Source organism: Haemaphysalis longicornis, unplaced genomic scaffold, assembly GCF_048455015.1.
Source record: "Haemaphysalis longicornis isolate Haplotype H1 unplaced genomic scaffold, Haemaphysalis longicornis Haplotype H1 scaffold_5, whole genome shotgun sequence".
Classification (NCBI taxonomy): Eukaryota; Metazoa; Arthropoda; class Arachnida; order Ixodida; family Ixodidae; genus Haemaphysalis; species Haemaphysalis longicornis.
The window spans coordinates 1,265,823-1,284,101 of NW_027526385.1; the positions used below are offsets into that span (position 1 = coordinate 1,265,823).

The window sequence follows — 18,279 nt, forward strand, 5'->3', positions numbered from 1 at the left end:
AAATGAATGTTTACGCTGCGCTCGACCGTCTAATCTGTCATTCTATGATTAGTGGGCTGGTAGGCACGCATAGCAGCGAAAAAAAGGTAACAAAAATTTCGTGTCAAAACGGCACAGGTTTCTTTCCCCCGTGCGGTGGCACTCATTTCCGCAGCCATTGTCATAGGGACTCTGCAAAGTGCGCGAAAATAAAATAGTTAATCTCACTGATTTTTGAAAAAAAAAGCGATAATAAGTCGTCAAAAAACGAGCGAGGAAACACGGTGATACTGTCACTGATTTGTTATATGAAATACTGGTGATAATAATTAAGTCGCTAAAAAAGAATAATGAACAATTAGGTTTTATAAATGCTACAAATATCCCAGCTAATATTCAACAAATAAACAGAAGTTTTTTGGCAAGGCCGCATGACCAACTGCTGGCCTAAACTTTAGGCCACCCCGTAAACAACGCGCGCAGCCTACAGCGCTCGGCGGAATTCGTCTTTGTACCGAAACACCCGTGTCCCGAAAGGTCCGTGTCCCGAAACACCCGTGTCCCGAAATGTCCGTGCACCGAAAAGACCGTAACGAAACGCCCTGTGCCGAAACGTTCTGTACCGAAAAGACCAGAGCCGATCCGCCATATCACAGCACGGCATTTGTTCGTGTGGTGATCTCTGGCACATTGTTGCAACGTGGCTTGTAGGATAGGAAGTGCAGAACTATAGCGATGGCAAACTTCGTCCTCGATTCTTCAGGAGATGGGTCGGTGTCGTCGTGGTCGCCGTTTCTCCGACGAGGGCTTAGCACGCCGGCTTCACCCGTGAGCTGGCTGGCTCAGGACAGCATACAAAGCGAAGCCGAGCGTTAGCAGACCGACGCTGCACTTGGTTTAAGTAAGGAAATCATCGTACTAGCGAACACCAAAGTAACCGGCCACGACAACGTAACACGCGGATAGCATCCAAGTTGAGAGCGGAAGAAACTGGGGCGTCCATAATAACACCCGGAAAAAGAAACTTAGCACACGGCGCTGCATTGGCTGAGGCGTGCGGACAATTTTAAAAGTTATCCGCGCGAGGCGTGCGGACAGTTTTAAAAATTATCCGCGCGAGGCGTGCGGATAGGGGCAGCCGCTTCGCGACCACGGTGTAAGAATACACCGTGTTCGCGACGCAGGGACCAAATGGCAGGGACGGAACGCGTGTTCTCGGAAGTAGCGCGCGCGCGCGCATCGTCGCGCAACGTCGGTGATGCTGGCACTTTTCAGTGCACTGTCGCACAAACAATAAATTGGCCTGTGCACTAAACTCGCTTCCAGTGCATCGCATGCGGGATAGCGCTGTGCGTTTACAGGTTTTACATTTTTTTGCGTTTACAGGTTTGTATTTTGGCCTTGCTGCTCACGCAAGATTGCTTACGCATAAAAGAAAATGCCCCTTTTATTCGCTCGTACCGGCCGGTTTAAATTTGACCGAAAATTAATCGCGAAGGCGGGCTCTTCAGCCAACGGAAGTGCAGAAGAGCGCACACACTCTCGCTTCGGACACAGAATGTTTCGGCGGCCCGGGGGATGTACCGACGCGATGCCGCGGCCGGGTTGGACTGGGCGAGCGCGAACAGAACGCGCGCCGGCCGTGGCGATGACCGCGCACTTCCTTCGCTTGCCGCCAGACGCCGGAAACTTGACGTTCGCCAAGTGCTTGTGACGTTATCAGGCTGCCCCAGGAAGCTCAGTTTTCCCTCCTATTTTATTCTTGCTCCGTGACCCAAGCGCTGCTACTTTGGTAATTCATGACTGAGTGAGTGAAGAACCCCAGGGAATATTAACAGAGACCGACAGCTCATGTGAGTCATTCATGTCCTCAGCTCTCGCAATTTCTGCTGTGATTCTTCACTAATCACTTTACTTCTTCACCATCGCGCTCAATTTAAGTTGTATCAATCCGGAACCGACTGTGCTTCAACAAAGAGGCCAGGCGACCAAATGCTCCACCATTTCATCATCCACTGATTTCCAGGCAACGGCATGCATTTATACATAGGTTACCCTAGGTTACCCTTCACAACAAAAAACACTCTGCGGCCGTAGTTCTACAGGGGGGAAAATAAATGCATGTACAATAGGCCTCCTGCGCTGGAGTTTTGGCGACATGCAGCGCCCCTAGCGGCCGACGCCTCTGGGTAGTACAAAAGCAGACGACCCTCGCCGCCCTTCATGTGTTTTCAATTACAAGCCAGAGTGAAAGTTGGTTGTGGCGCTTTGTGGCGTGTTTAAATGACTGCATACTGTATGAAATAGCACTTAAAGTAGCTGCAGAGGCTAAACAAAATAATACCCGATAAAAGAAGCCGATTTGTCGGCTTTCTTTTGAGCGAGCTGTCGCGGTGGTCGCGGCGTGGGACAGTATCGCTAGAGTGTACTAGAAGTTTTAGTTCTTCTTCTAGTTCACTCTAGTATCGCCAGGTCGGGTGGTTTAACTGTTTGACGAAAGTTAGTTTTTTCTTCTTGCGTGCGGTCGACAAAGGAAAGTTCACGAGTAGCATGAACACGGAACGCTGCTCATCTTACATCTTGAGGTAACTGCAAAAGGTTGCTTCATCGGGAGCATGCAAGCGAACGCAAGAATTGCGCAGCCGACTCAGCTGACAGCTGGCCTAGCACCGCCTTTGAAACGAGTGGAAATTTTGTTTCGTATTTTCGCAAACTAAATGATTCTTGCGTAACGTTTTACGCCGCACGATTTACGAACGGCAGGGTACATGTATACTAGCGAGTAGGTGGGGCAATAGCGCCAATTAAATAATCAAATTAAGCGCTATTAAAGGACGCAAAACACGCACCAAATCACACGCCCGCTGCCTGCAGAGATGTGTACTTCTATAACATCTGTTGGTTTTCTAGTGCAGGGGTCGTCGAATCTGAACGCCGACACGCCAGTTTTGACTTCAAATGGAGTTAGACAGCGAGACAAGAACGGAGAATTGGCGTCCTCCAGTTGAATTGTCCCCCCCCCCCCCCCCCATTTTCACACTTCGCCAGATTATTGTCAAATATTAAATTTTTTCTCTTTGCATTCAAAGTCCCCCTCCTCCTCCTCCTCCCCCCCCCTTCACCCATTTGCCGTCCAGCCCTCCGCCGTGTCGGCTGCATGGAACTCGGCCGTTGCTGACCCTCATTCTAGGCTATTAAGTGCGAACTGGGAATGTATACTGCAAGAGCGTAATTAAGTAAAGTGAGAGCAAACAAGGAAAGCGAGCGGCCTCTTAGTTCGCCCGACCACTTTGTTTTACGGCCACTAATTTCGGAATTGCAAAACAGATTTCACGCTTCTGACGGTCGGGGCATTTTGTCACTGAGACACGCAACAAAACGGCAAGCTAACGATGCACCATGTATTCGTAACGGCGACGCAAACGAGCACTGTTTAATGAAAGTGCACGCATAGTGTGCAGGTACGCAAAAGAGCGGCGCACCGCAGCAGGCGAGCCTGCGGTCCGCCAGACTCGCTGGCTTTTTAAAGCGCGATGATCGCCGATTGCGTCACTCTTCTTTTTTGATCGGCTGTTTTTGAGAAGTCTTTGTCACCCAGAGTATTAGTTTAAACTAGACATTTCACTTAAAATTTCACTTCGTACGACCATCGATCCGTGAACCTGCGAGTAGCAGACGCCGTCACGGTCCCGGGGCTTTCGTCGGCGCTGTAAACGTGTTTAGCGCTGCAAAGCTTTTCCCCCTAATGCCAAGTTGATCGCTGAAATAGATCGGACGCGGCGGGGATGAGCTGGTGACCACGTCGCAAAATAATCGGGAGCGTCGAGCTCATTTTGCTTCTGTCAACATGGGACCCGCGCAGCTTTGTACTACCCGGAAGTACTGCCCGGAAGCCGCTTGCGCAGCGCCCCCTGGGCAGCGCAGGAGGCCTATATGGAGAGGAACATACAGAATAACACCAGGCACACTGGGTCAACAATCAGGGTGATTTGTTCGAATGTATGGTGGCCCGGAGACTAGTTTATGGGTGAAGGAGGCTCTTCACTTCCCAAACGATCACCTAATCACTGTGATAGTCATAGGTGTTCACTTAAATTGCCACTACCAAACTTGTCCCCCCCCCCCCCCCAGTAAAAGTGCCACTCGTACCTGGCATGTGTGCACTTCTGCATAAAGGACCGTGCCACCTACTCAGTTCAGCAAGATCATGAGCAATTAAGCTTAGGATAGCGTGTTTCAATGAGCATGCTGAATTGGCTAAGTTTACAAGAAATGAAACCAGATAAAAGACAAGGACGAGAGAGGGACTACACCACGGCACTTGTTTTACATGGTGGTACATATGCTTCAGATACTACGAACAATAAGCTTTCAGTTGTGAACTTAAGTCGGTGGTGTTGTTCCCCTCTTGTTCTTGTGTTTTACCATGTTTACCCGACATGAGGCACCCCTGCAACACAGTAATTTCATCCTCCAGAGTGAATCGCACGAGATCACATGGAAGGCCTTCCCTCAGTGGCACCAGATTCGCATTTCCGGAGGGAACCACAAAGCTGCCCCGCATTGCGTGCTCGCTTCTTGTCGATCTATTTAGGTCAGCAGATGCATGAAAAGGCTTTTTGCATCATACAAACGCGAAAATTGGTACGCGTGACTTGGAATACACAAGCGGGTACGTCCAACGGGCCTGTGCTAGCATTCACTGGCTATGTCCACTGTACCTTTCTGTAGCCACCGGGTACTGAGTACAACCGACGTACCGGAAGATTTTTGGGGTCGGTGTGCATCCGACATATCTTCAGCCACTGGGTACTGGGATATGTCCGACGTACCTTCAGATTCTGGGATCGGCGTACATACAACGCATCTTTAGCCACTGGGGTCGGGGTACGTCCAACATACCTTCAGGCACAGCCCCTTCCTTGCAGTGTTCATGTGCGATTGTGCTAAGGGTTGCACATGGGCGGCAGCCCTCCCTGGGTAGCCCCATGAACCGGCGCCTACAGTGCACTGTCTAGCATGCACCAGTTGCGAAGCTCCCCACAGGCCCCATGCATCGAAAACCGCCGGTCCACAGTTGGCCCCCTGTGCTGGGGGGTGAACAGGGGGCAACTGGACTAGCCCACCATCCGTCCACAGAAAGCATGTAGTACTCGAGCGCTTGTGGCTGCTGCTCTATGTGCAAAGCTGTGTAAACACAAGTAAACAGTACCTAGTTTAGGGTTTCCTCATTTGAAAGCAAGCCTTATCTTATTAAGCTGTGCTGTCAAGTAAATGTTCAGCAAAGTTCAGTTTCGGCCCCTGGGTACGGTGTACTAGAAGATAAAGGTGTGCCGTGCAGTGGACAGACCGATGGAGAGTGCGAGTGCTTTTTGGGATGAGAAAACTGTATGGAGCGCAGGCGTTCCCTGGAAATCTCCTGTTGCAGCCAGCGCCACCTAAAACTTTTTTAACCAAACTCAACAGAGGGGATTTATAACACTTTATGCCATAAATGGAGAAATAAGACCATTTAGAGCAATAAATAAGGATGAATTTAACAAACAAACTTTTGAAGCCAACTGGTAAGCAGCTGCAGCCAGGGGCGCTGCTTACAACAGGAGTTCTCCAGCAGAAATTTGCATCGCAAAATGGACCCCTTAACCAGACCTGGACGACACACCTCTCTCTCCTCGTACACCATACCCTGGGTGCTCGGCAGCACCTGGGAAGCAGGGGTGCTTGTGGGACCTGGACTCTGAAGTAGAGTTTACCAACTGCGTGCACGCACCAGGGTGGTGAAGATGTCCTGCAGGTAGCGCTGCGAGCGCTTGTACACGTGCTCCTTGGAGAGGTTGACGCTGCCGTTCTTGAAGATGACCCTCTTGCGCACCCGGCTGGGAATGATCTTGGCCTTCTGGTAGCGCACCACGGGCGAGTCCTCGGCCCCGTTGGCTCCGTTGGACGACGGGTCGGCGCAACGGGGGAACCCGTTCAGCGACAGGTGCTTGGTCAGGATGCGCCGGCTGCTGGTGCTGCTCTCGCCCTGGGGACAGTGGGCAAACATCGCTGATAATCTCGCACTGGACGCTGCCCACACGCACTGGTGGCTCTTGCGTTCACCTGCACTCACCTTTTTACTTTGCTCGTATCGCAAAGCGAAACATTTCAATGAAATCAGAACTGAAATAAAGCGTACTGCCTGTGGCCTATTTTACACTCTTTGCTGGCAGAAGTTAGTGTCATTATAAAGTATGTTCTCACCAAAAGTTGCGCTTACGTTTATTCTACATTTACATGTCCCTGCCTCAGCATTTATTTCAGAAAAACATTTGCACAAATTCCACCAATCTTGTTTCAGCATTCAGGATTTGTGATGTCGGTTCTTTCAGGAAAAAGTACCGCGCCTACTTTGCTGCTTGTAGCACCAATTGCTGTGTAAATAAGCAACTGCTGCAACTGTGTGTTTGCATTCACGGCAGCATTACTTCATGGCCACTTTAGCACAAACTCCCACACGAAAGGACAAACTTTTGCTCACAGCCATATTCTGCATGAAACGGCACGGCAAAGTACCTTGGGGGAAGCTTCCAAGGTGGAGTGATTCTGCCAAGTAAAATGTGACATTCACCCAGCGCTACGGCTGCACACGGGAAAGGTCCAATTATATCATGCGGTTTGAGGCCCCGAAGCTACACGGTCTACGAGGCGCACCGTAGCAGAGGGCTACGGATGAATTTTGACTCCCCGGCAACCAAATCTCGACACACGGGTGCTTGTGCTTCTTGCCCCCATCGGAAAAGCGACCACCACGGCCGGGATCGAAGCTGCCCCGTCACTGGGCTCAGCCACTGGGCTCAGCCACTGGGCTCAGCCCCCCTTCCCCACACAGGGTGCAAGGGACAGAGGCACTCGCCTGGTTGCTGGGCGCCTCGTAGTCGGAGTCCCCGGCCACCCCACCGCCCGACGCATGGACCCCATGGCCGCGAGAGATGAGCTGCTGCCAGGCCTGGCCGTTCTCCATCTCGACAAACTTCATGGCCCCGCCGGTCCTCGCTGCCTCGGCCACCGCTCTGCACCACAAGGGGGCCCTGCACACCTTCCCCCAGGACTGTGCAGCGTGCACAGAGCAGAACACTGTGGCACCGCTATGGCCCCGACCAGGCTCGTTCACGCCAAGCAGCAGGGTTCTTTTAGGAGGGGCTGAAAACAAGGGCAGCCCAGCAGGTGGCGCTGGATGCACCAGGAAGTGGCAGGCATGTGCGGGTGGACAGGTCCATACAAGAATGCTTTGGCGGCACCTACCACTGAGGATGGCACTCACAGCCTCAGCTGAGGACAATGCGAGGACAAAATCTAAGAACTGACAATTTCCCCCGGCTCACCAGCTCTCTCACAAGGGGTGCAGCTGGTGAGGGCACAGAACTTTTCAAGCATGCACAGCGCAACCTCACGACACATCTTGACCCTTACCGCCCTATTCTTTTTACGGCCGACATGAACCAACTGCAAGTGTTGATCCGCTACAAGATTGGCCTTGCTGCAGTGTGGTGCTGACAGTGAAATTGGACGCAGCTATCACTGCAAGAACACAAGTCCTCGTGCACTGCTGGGCACCCACCTTTCCACGTTCAATGGCCGTGGAGCTCAGGTGGCCACCCAGTCGGCTCACGGAGCCATGCTGCGGTGACGGAGCCACCACACACTGGGACGCTTGGTGAAAGCGCAGAGTTCTACGGTTCTTCCGTGTCGACTGCCACTGAAGTTCTTCACACAAAGGCTGCAGGCAGACCCGTGACTAGCATTTCTAAGGTCTGGTTACGTCCTCAGGACTGCGAAAACCTTGATGTCGCGCCGTTTTTCAGCAGGGCTGTCCTGCAAACATTGGAAAAGAAAACAAACGGGACAGTGATGAGACAAATTATTCTGCGGAGTCACAAAAATTATCACACGGATAATTTACGCGTCTTATTCTTACTTTATTATTTATTATTTGTGGAATATTGCAGGCCCAGGGCCCAAGCAGGAGGGGCACAAATACAACCATAGAATCAGTACAGGAGTAACACAGCTTGAGTGAAACAAATCTCAGTAAGGGGATAGCGAATAAATAAATTGGAACAGTGCAACGGGGTGAATACGCAAGAGACACAGTGCTGATCGAACTATACTCAATCCGTCCGTTTGTTGTGACATACCATTATTTCAGCACGCATCGGCCTTTTCACACACACATGCGCACGCACGTGCACGCATACAACTGAGTAGTTGTGGGCAGCCACAGAACATGATCATATACAAAACAAAAGAGCAGCATTTGCTCTTACATGAATGAGCGTGCCATTCGCATACCTCTTGGGCAATACGTGTGCTATTACCGCTCGTCAATTTCACCGGGACTCGTTAAAATATGCATCATGCCTGCTGCCGTACCGGAGTCAGTGCAGAACGTTCACCAGAGGCCGAGTGCACACCCAAGCAGTGGCACGCACGAATCCAGCCCCTTCCCCTACCCCCATCTTTTTTTTTTTGTTGTTCTTTGCTAAAGTCTCACAACGTTTAATTGTAAGTGCGCCCGCCTCTAGCGGAGCGTACGTGCGCAAACATCACTTCGAGGTCGCACCCGGGGCAGTAACGGGGTCATTGGTGTGCCCGTGTCGAATGCTGGGCGCGTCGCTGTCGCCGCTGCAGCCTGCAGCCGCCAGTTCCGGTGCGGACCGCATCAGGGCGGATTTGGCGGCCGCCGATGAGTGCTCCAGTCCGCTGCCACTTCGGTTTCGCCGCCGGCGGTGGCCGAGTTTCGGTTTCTTTTGTGCACGCACCCAGTGCGCGTGGTACGACCTGGGGAGTTGGATGGCCTCGGTTGCCCCGGAAGGTCCCTCGAGAAACCTATCGCACGCTGCCAGCGGCGCTGAAATGAAAACCTCCGCGATGTTCCTGTCATCGCGCCCTACGGGGGCCTGCTCCATCCACGCTTCTTTTTTTGCTTCGTGCTTGTCTCCGCCCGGCCATTGGTATCGAACAGACCTTGAAATCGAAGGCGGTGTTCGACCTCGGATACAGATCTGGCCCCGAACAGGGCTGTCGTCGAAAGAGAAAGCAAGACCAGTGGGCCGTGAAATGCATCCACGTCCCTCGCTTTCATGCATGCATGCCATGCGTACACGTGCGCATTTACCTGCGCTCTATCTAGTCCGTCCTTCCGCAGCTATCGATGTCTGCGGGTGACACAGATCACTAGTCGAATTTCCACGCTGTAAAATGATTTACACCCTGAAGGGGAATTTACGACTACAACTAACTAGCTTGTGGACCGTGAAATCATTCTACAATGTATATACGCAGTGATAGCCTCCCGTTTACGAACGCAATTTCCAGCGTTCGCTTCGGCAGCAAAAAACGAATTGCGCAATTTGTTTTTGCCGCCGGCCGCTGCCTGCCCCTCGCTCAGAGTACGGTTGGTACGGTAGTAGCGATGTACGGCGCTTACACTTGTCAAAGCGGATCACCACCACACTCGAGGCGAAAACATGCCCGCAAGGGGGTCCGGACAGTTTAACGCACGCCGTTTTATCGAACGCGGTTATATCGAACGCCGTTTTATCGACGGACGTTTTATCGAAAGTGTTTTTCCCGGCCTTTTTTGCAACAAAATTTTCAGTACGTTTTTTTAGTTTCCTCCTCGCTATGTAATTTGCAAATATTTTCTCCACAGCGAGACTAATTAACAGAATTTGTAGCCTTTTATTTCGAGCGTGCTTTCTATTGTTTTCGTGGTGCGCGAAATTTGTCTCCACAATTTTTTCGTTCTGTTCATTGCGCAGATGGTACTGCCATAACGAATCTCCTTGTATCTATATAGTCCCTCCTCTGATACGAAACATTTTACAGCATTGTGACAAGAATGCCTCGATATGCTTCCTACTTTTTTGTATACACCGCTTCCGTGTCGACAATCTAATTATTTCGCCGCGTATGTTGAGGCACTTCTTGGCGCTCGTGAGTCCAATGTCAAAACCCTATCTGGAACGCTAGCAAAAGCCTTTCCCGATTTCTGCATTCCTATTTCTTAATGGGGACTGAGTTCAGTTACTAAGCGGTTATTATCAAGCCTTGTCCTACTGTTCTCGATGCCTTGCTTAGAACTAACGAGAAAAAAGTTAGTTACAAAACTAGTCACCACACTGCAGGTTGGTTAGTTTTCATCTCTCCCCCCCCCCCTCGTTGCCCCCCAGCATGTCTGGGGTTTTTAGCTCATACTCTTTTACCTTTTTATTATGAGGCATAAAAACAGTAAGGTAGAAATAATAAACACCAGAATAGCGAAATCGTGAAGGTCTGCTCAATACAGCGACGTCACCCGATTACCTAGAAATAAAAATGTAAAATTGAAAAAATTGAGAACGAGCAAACAAAATCTAATATGACCCGTGCGATTAGCTGAACAAAGCACCCAAAAAACCAACAAAATGCGCTGTCTGGTCTGTCAAGTTACGAGTTTCTCTACTTGTCCTACTTCAAGTTCACCCATGACCCATGACGAGTTGACTGTGACGGGTTCAATAGTGACGAGTTTTTCTAGACTCCACCACCTCTGTTGGGGCCTCACTTTCACTGCCGGAACCCCTCCCCTGTTCCATTCATATAGCACTAATCTTTCTGAAGTTCTTGGCACGATATTTTTCCAGATGCAAACAATGTGACCACATATATATATATGGTCCGAGTAGGAGTCCCGTGCAAACCACGTGACTAGAAAAATTGGGGGAGGACATGACTTTGGATCACGTAATGATAAGCCATATATTTGGCAACACCAACCTAAATATACCGAACACATCTAAGGAATATTGCGCACTGAGTCAGGCTTGCTACTATAGTGGCAAATTCTATAATACAAACAAGGGGGACATACATGCCTGAGTGCAATCATTGAAGCCGCAAAAATAAAAAAAATGTAATAAAACAGAGGTGATAGAAAGCACGGGAAAGACGCCTTAACATATACAGGCAGGTTTTTGTATAATGCACGGCAAAGATAATATAGGATGAAGCTAACTCCAGCTTATGTTAATACGATGGCGAGTTAAACAAAATAAACCCCGAAAATTTCAATGAAAGCCGAAAACCACACTTTCGATAAAACGGACGTAGGTGGTTCGATAAAAAGGCATTCGATAGAACGGCGTTCAATAAAACGGGCATTTTTTCGATAAAACGGCGTTCGATAAAACGGCGTTCGATAAACTGTCTGGGAACCGCCCGCAAGCACGTACGCCCCAATCCATCGTCATCGCCATTACCATTGCGGAGAGCGCTCCAGAACGCGGCCTGGCTAGAGTGCACTGCAAAATGATTCAGAGGCTGAAGGGTGAATTTCGTCGCACCCTTACACCCTAGCAAGAACACAATAAAAATACCCTCTTACAGGTGTTTTGTCGCTTATCACACCTTGTAAAAGGGTGTTTTTTTGTGTTTTTGCTAGGCTGCAAGTAATCGACAAAAATCACCCCTCATCCGGGCGTAAATCATTTTACAGTGGGCACCAGAAGCAGCTCCCAGCCGGGACCTGAAACGCCAGTTGCCCGCTTGAGGGGATATGAGGGATTGCGTGTCATCAAGTTGAACGACGAGGGGCATAATTACCCCGTGAGCAGGATCAGACCAACAGTCCATCGAAGAGGAATTAGGGCCGACATTTGTGCTCGCACACTGTAAAAGGACTCACACAATCGAGGGCTGTAACCACCGTCTATAACTAACACCAACTGCACCCTAGCGAAAGAACAAAGGAAAACACCCATAACGTTGTTCTGTCAATTATAACACCCTAGCAAGCCCCCAATAATACGCGCTTTTAAGGAAGGAGCCTTGTGCCGTTAATTACACCCTTTCAAGGCATGGCCTTTGTATTTTGATAGGGTGCAAGGGCGTTAGTTATAGACAAAAAGGTGGTCCAAATCATTTTACGGTATTTTTTTACGAGTGTAGGGCAATACGGTCCCAAGTGGAAACCCGGACAAAATGGTGCGATTACTTCTTAGGTGAGTGATGGAAATAGCAGAACCTTGCAAATGTTTCAGCATTATTTTGAAGGTTCAAGGTGTTAAATGAAGCTCAGCAAGATGGCAAGGCATTCATCATGTTTTCATGCGGATTTAGGCCCGTTCGCCACATGGTGTCTCCTCATAGGCCGATTTGTAATAGGTCATCTGGGACCGAATCGTCCAAAAAATGGGCGTCGTTTTGAAACGACGGGGTGTTGGCATGCAAATGCATGTCAACACCCCGTCCGAAGCGTCTGAGAACATAACGCTGGGCGGCGTCGGGTCGTCGCTTTGAGGGGAGTGAAACTGTGGAAATCTCGCTGCGCACGCTTTAAAACGACGCCCCTTTTTTGGACGATTCGGGCCCTGGTCACATAGGATAATTCGTCATTTAGCGAGTCATCACATCCGAAACTTCGTCCTAGAGTGCGAAAAGGAATTTGACTTTTATTTCCTCTTTATTCTTATTCGTTTTGTTTTCAGGGGTCAGCCTTCGGTGATGTGCTGGCACGCACTGCTGCGGCAGAAAATATTTTGTATCAGTAACTGCTACTACAGCCTTCTTTATAAATGTCAACACCTCACATCAAAGAACGCGGAATGGCTCATGACTGCACTTCAAAAAATGCTTGTGTCTTGTAACTTTATTCGTCTTGCGAACTTACCTTTTGTCTTGATACGAGCGTAGGAATAACCGTTGAGCTAAAGCAAAGCACTCGCTCTGTTGGTGATTAACTCGAAGCCAAAATCAAGAGTAAAATGACCTCTTGTTAATAAAAGGCAGACCTTCGTCATGATAAGGTAAAGATGCACGAGAGAAATCAGCCGGCCCAGACATCGGGGCAGGGGGATTAACCCTCGTACCTCCTTCCCGGATCGTTTAGTCTGCGATGAAAGCGCCCTCTTCTGCACCCTCCCCTGCCTCGCTTCCCCTCTCTTGCTGGATTGTTCTTCATTTCCCCTTCCCACCAGCAGGCCGATTCCAAGAGGCCACATGACGAACGAGGCCGTATCCAGCAAATCTAGGTGGTGTTGATCCAGCTGGCTCATGCACGCCTTCGTCTAACGACGACGATGGTTAAAAGCGGAGCTTTCTCGCGATGGATTCTCTAGTTGGCCAATCCCACACTGCGAGTGTACGTGCCGCTTAAACGTACTCGCCACATTTGTAGAATACCCACAGCGACTCTCGGGTGCGCACTCCCTAGTCCTAACGCTTGGGTTTGGGGTGTACCTGCATGCTGCTTGGCGTTCAGTCAGCAATTTTTTGCAGTGGGTGCCGATTTGAGGTGCCAATCCCCAGGATGCGACGTTAAGCCTAACGTCCTAACCTCGGAATGGGAAGTTAGGCCTAACCACTTGTGGCTAACAGCCTAACGGCACGCAGGGCAACGCCATTCTTCTCATTACTGATTCTTTGGTTGTCATCTGAGTTTTCCAAACCGCTTCGACCATGTCGAAATAGAGCAATCCCAACGCGAGGGACCCAGGTTCGGTTCCGGCCACGGGAAGCGTTTTCAACAGCGAAGCTGTTTAGCAAGATCGTTATTTTGCGCGCGCGCCAGCCAGATCTTCGTGGATCCCGGCATAAAACACCTCCGCGTTAAAAAAACTCCAGCGTTCTCCGCAATCGTGGCAACGCATGCTCGGAACGAGAAAGACGCGTCATAGCGTAAGGCCCTCCATGGCGATGTCCAATGATTACCACTGCCAAAAAATGACGCAAGCTCACAACAATGACGGAGTAAAAACGTTGCAGCAGCGAAGAAGCAAATCGGCTGCAGTCGTGGATTTAAACCGTCGTGATAGTCATGAAGGTTGCGTACAGCTTCGCTACCTTCATGTCTTGCGCGTTAGTGCGACGTTCCTCCATTTTTTTCTTTCACTCCTCCCACGATCATTCATCATCCCCGTCAGAGAAAGTTGGCTTTCCTGCAGGGCGTACAGACGTCTAACGGCATCAGTGAGGACCCTAAAGCTTCGTTTTAAAGGAGTACTGACACCAAATTTTGACGCCTAAAAATGATATAATTGGCTTCAGTAGGTTGTACTAGAGTTCCTGTATATAGCTCCCGCAGGGAGCTATATACAGGAACTCTAGGTTGTACAGATGCCTCACAGAAATTTTTGCAGCGATCCGAGGCCGGAATCACATCTAAAATCAATTTTGATTGTCCAGGCCGCGAGCTTCCACAAATCGGCGGCACTAGCGAAATCGCTTTCGGCGTGACGAAACATCGGCCTACGTGTCTGGCCGGTTGAGGGTGACGTCCTATAGTCGTTTTCGGAACCGGAAACGATATCCTGCGCTGCTGCTGTTGTCGGTGGTATTCGTTTGGGCAGGAGACGTATGGGTGTAGTTGTGTGAGCAATGCTTGTAAACTTTGCGCACTTTGCGTGTTCGACGTCTTTGCTCTTCAGTTCGTGGCCGGCGCGTGGTGTTCCCTTGAACTGGTGCCGAAAACTGCGCGGTGCCGGCACCGCACCGCGGCGACACGGCGGTGCGCGTCGCCGAGCTCGCCCATGCTGTGCTATGGCAAGCTCGCGGTATGCGAAGTACTGCTCGTGGAAGCCTGTCCGAGAAAATCAACGACGACGCCAAGATGCATTATTTTCCACGCGACGACATGCAGCGCTAAACGTGGACTGAGTTCGTGCGCGGCGGCGGCCGCAAGAACTGTCACCCAAGCCAGCGGGCTCGGGTTTGCACGGGTCACCTTGGGTGTTGGAAACTTTAGGCTTAGTATCTGGCGACTATTTTATCGCTGGTATCTGTACAACTGCGAATGACCATCCCTTACACAACTTTTCACCACATTATCATCCCCTTATTCGCATATGGAGCTTTATTTTGGCAATAATTTCCGTTTCAGCGATCGGTGACCAAGACATCTGCCGCGGCCTGTTTTGATTCTAGCGCGCAGGTGGCGCCATCTTTCGGCCGCTCGCCGCACCACGCTGCCGGTCGGCGTAGGCTTACCATCGCGGAAAATATCTGAACGCCACTTTTAAATTCAGCGCTGATAACAACCCCTAGCACAATTTGTCAACACACTAACCTCTACTTTCTCGCATGTGGAACTTCTTTTTCGCGATCAGATTGATTAGAAGAGTGGCTACAAGCTGTTGCTATCACGGTCTGCGCCGGTTCGAGCCGCAGTGATATTAAAAAACGGACGACGGCGAAGACATCACCGGCCTAATCGCCTGGCCAAAAAAAGTTGTTCTGTCTGTCGGGTGGCAGCGACTCATCCGAGTCTGACGATTCAGACGACATGTCGACTGCGCGGACGACTGTGGACCGTGTGCAATCGTAGCAGACGATGCGGCGAACGCAAGGAGGAAAGAAAAACGTCCCTGACGTCACGGGTGAGACCGTGACGTAAGGCTGGCCCGCTTGCAGGCTGACCTTCGAACGGCCATTTTCCCGCGCGGCGACCAAATTTGAAATTGGTTGCAATAAACGTGCTATAATTAATTCTGTGTTGGCGGTTGACGGCTTTCGGTTCGATTTTCGTAATTACTGGGCCAATAGGTATCCTTTACAGCATAAAAACTGAAAGCAAGAAATTCGTGTCAGTACTCCTTTAATAGAGAATAAATACAAAGAAACATGCCAACAGTTACCACTTTATTTTATTTCATTTTACCTTATTAAAGCAAAGCTTTGCTACTTTGGTCCAGCGATTTCGCGGCGGATGCGCAAAGTGACCTTTTGACCGGAAACACACCCCCGGCGACACACCCCTCGGAGCGCATCGCGTGATTCACCGGGACCTAAAGGCGAAGCTAAAGTTTGCCGGGCGAGGGCAGCGCTGATTCTATGGCGAAGCGGCGTCCTTTTCGTATCGAGGGAGTCAGGGGAGTTCCCGCCGCCTTTTGTACGTGCTGGGTTCAGTGGCTCGTGCGGCCGGCGGTCGCTTTGTTCGCATTCGTGAGTAGTGGGGCCGGATGCCTCAGGCAGTGCGGGAGGACAGAAATGGGTCTGGAAGTGCGACAGCGTGCACCCCGAGCTGCACGTACACTTGTCAGACGTGACGGAGCGGGCCGGCGGGCGTATGCTTCCATTAAAAAGCCGTCCACCAAACGCAGTCGTTTCGCGATGTCTGAGCTAGGTGGTGAAACTAAATGCCCAGGGTCGCCCACAATATATTGTTGCGTGGTCGGCAGCCACAACAGTAGCAAGAAGATGAAGGATAAGAATCCGCCCGTGAAATTCTACAGATTCCCTCGAAAAGCTTGCCAAAAGGGAAATACGGCAAGCTGGATCACTGCGGTTCGAACGGCCAAGTAGGTGGCTCATTTTTTTTTTACTTCCCTACTTTCACTTTACATTTCCCATCTTTGAAAATGCCAACTAGTGTTCTAAATTTATGCTGAGTTCCCGGCTCCTTATTTTTAAAAAATGCGGGCTGTCAATTATTGTTTCCCGTTATAATAAGTGAACTTGGGAGTTCTTCAACTGGTGCCGTTCGATAGCGTCCATATATGGCGAGTTGATTGCTGTTCGTGCGTTTTTTTTATTTTTCCTACATTTGCGAATAGTAATTAAAAGAGCTGTAAACCGCATTGCGAAGATAGCGGGGACGTCTTTGCCTATACCATGACTCTCGGAAGGAGGCTACCTCAAAATTCCTTCAATGACAAAGAAAATGGAAATGCAGGTTTGTCAGCGCAGCCCTTTAATAGCATGTGCCTCTTTAATGTGTCTCTCATATGAGACAGCTGATCATTTCAAGGGTTAGAAATAATTCAGTAACGGGAATCAATCACGTCTATGTCCCAATTGTTGTAAGCCTCAATGTTCCTGTAGTCCATAAAATCCAAATGTTCGAAGTGCGAACACGTGAAGAAAGTACGGGTGGTGAAAGGACGAGTGGTGAAGAAAAATGCGCTCTGACAAGTTGCACAGCTGCCACCTGGACGACAAAAATACGGCAGCCGACGACCACCCAAGAGCACGTTTTATCCTGTGAAACCGCCGGCGCACTCGGCCGTTCGAGCAGACGACAAGACAAGCGCCGGTAAAAATGGACCCAGTAGCTACTCTACGTGTACACCGAACTTGCTGGGCACGCGTTAACGTTCATGCTTTCATAAGTCGAAAGAAAATTTCACGTGGACCTCATCGCAGCGCGAGAAATGCAGCATGCGCGCAGCGAAAAAAGTACGCGCCGAAGCGGCGGCAGCCCCCGCGTACTCCCGCGGAGGGAATTTTATGGGCCTTAGCGGAGGGTAGAGCCACTAAATAACCTTTATTTAGTGACGCTAGAGGAGGGGAGAGTGCAGCGCCCTCCTGCGATCGTTCCGTAGCCTATCGGCGCCCGCAGTGGTCTAGAAGAACTTGTCGTTGGGCGAGTTGGTGCACTCTATGGTGCACCTCGGTGAATGAACACGGGCTTTGCGCGAAAAAGACACCACACACAGGACGGACGGGACGAGCGCGAGAATGAATGCGCTCGTCCCGTCCGTCCTGTGTGTGTCTTTTAGAGCACTGCACGGGCCTGATTTTAAGGCCCGAGCCCGCTTCGCGAAGCCCGAGCCCGACCCGGGCCCGTAACACCTAGCCCGAGCCCGGTCCGGGCCCGGGCATTCATAAGTGATCCTGGCCCGAGCCCGGCCCGGGCCCGCCATTTCAAGCCCAGGCCCGGCCCGGCCCGGTGATTTATTTTTTGGCCTAGAGAGGGCCCGCGCCTGTGCGACCAGGCCCGGTCTTTGACGCTGAAGAAAGTTTGTTTATTATATTCCGGGCGACCAGACGGAGCATCTAGTCTGTACAAGCACGTCATGAACTGAACGCAAAAAATAAGGGTTTAAAAGTGCACGTAGTTTAGATTTCACCGTCTGCAGTTCACGCCACATCGGCGTAATAATAGCTCGTATTCTTAGACGAGAGACATCATCACCTTTGATTACCAGACTCTTGGCAACTTCACGTGGTTGTCTCGGCCACAAGTTGGTATTGCAGAAATATTTTTATCCGCATTTGAATCAGCGAGTATGTAAGCGTGTTGAAAAACTTCACCTGCAGTGGTCGTTAAGCTGTGGTGTTTCTCTGGCATACGTGTTTGATTCCCGGCCACGGCAGCAGCATTTTCATTGATGCGACATCTAAAACACACGTGTACATACATAGACATAGGTGCACAGCTCCAGGTTGTCTGAATTAATTCCTTCCCCTCTTGGGCATTCCTTGTAATCGTATCTTTGGTATGTTATACACCAAAATATAAAATCTTGATGCAGTACAAGAAATGTCATTAAAATTGCAGTA

General features: G+C 50.3%; 1 protein-coding gene across 7 annotated transcripts in view; it reads right to left on the minus strand.

Moving 5' to 3' along the window:
• Positions 1 to 18,279, minus strand: part of LOC144137770 (ATP-sensitive inward rectifier potassium channel 12-like) — a 179,357-nt gene that overhangs the window by 24,207 nt on the left and 136,871 nt on the right. For 4 of the 7 annotated variants that reach the window (XM_077669730.1, XM_077669736.1, XM_077669735.1 and 1 more), the window contains exons 2-4: positions 7,580 to 7,833; positions 6,875 to 7,031; positions 5,750 to 6,004 (exon numbers count right to left, since the gene is read on the minus strand). In XM_077669730.1, coding sequence (XP_077525856.1) covers positions 5,750 to 6,004; positions 6,875 to 6,997 — 378 coding nt within the window. In that variant the 5' untranslated portion in view covers positions 6,998 to 7,031; positions 7,580 to 7,833. Of the gene's footprint in view, positions 1 to 5,749; positions 6,005 to 6,874; positions 7,192 to 7,579; positions 7,834 to 18,279 lie in introns of all 7 variants that reach the window. The other 3 variants (XM_077669734.1, XM_077669732.1, XM_077669733.1) reach the window with 3 other exon arrangements.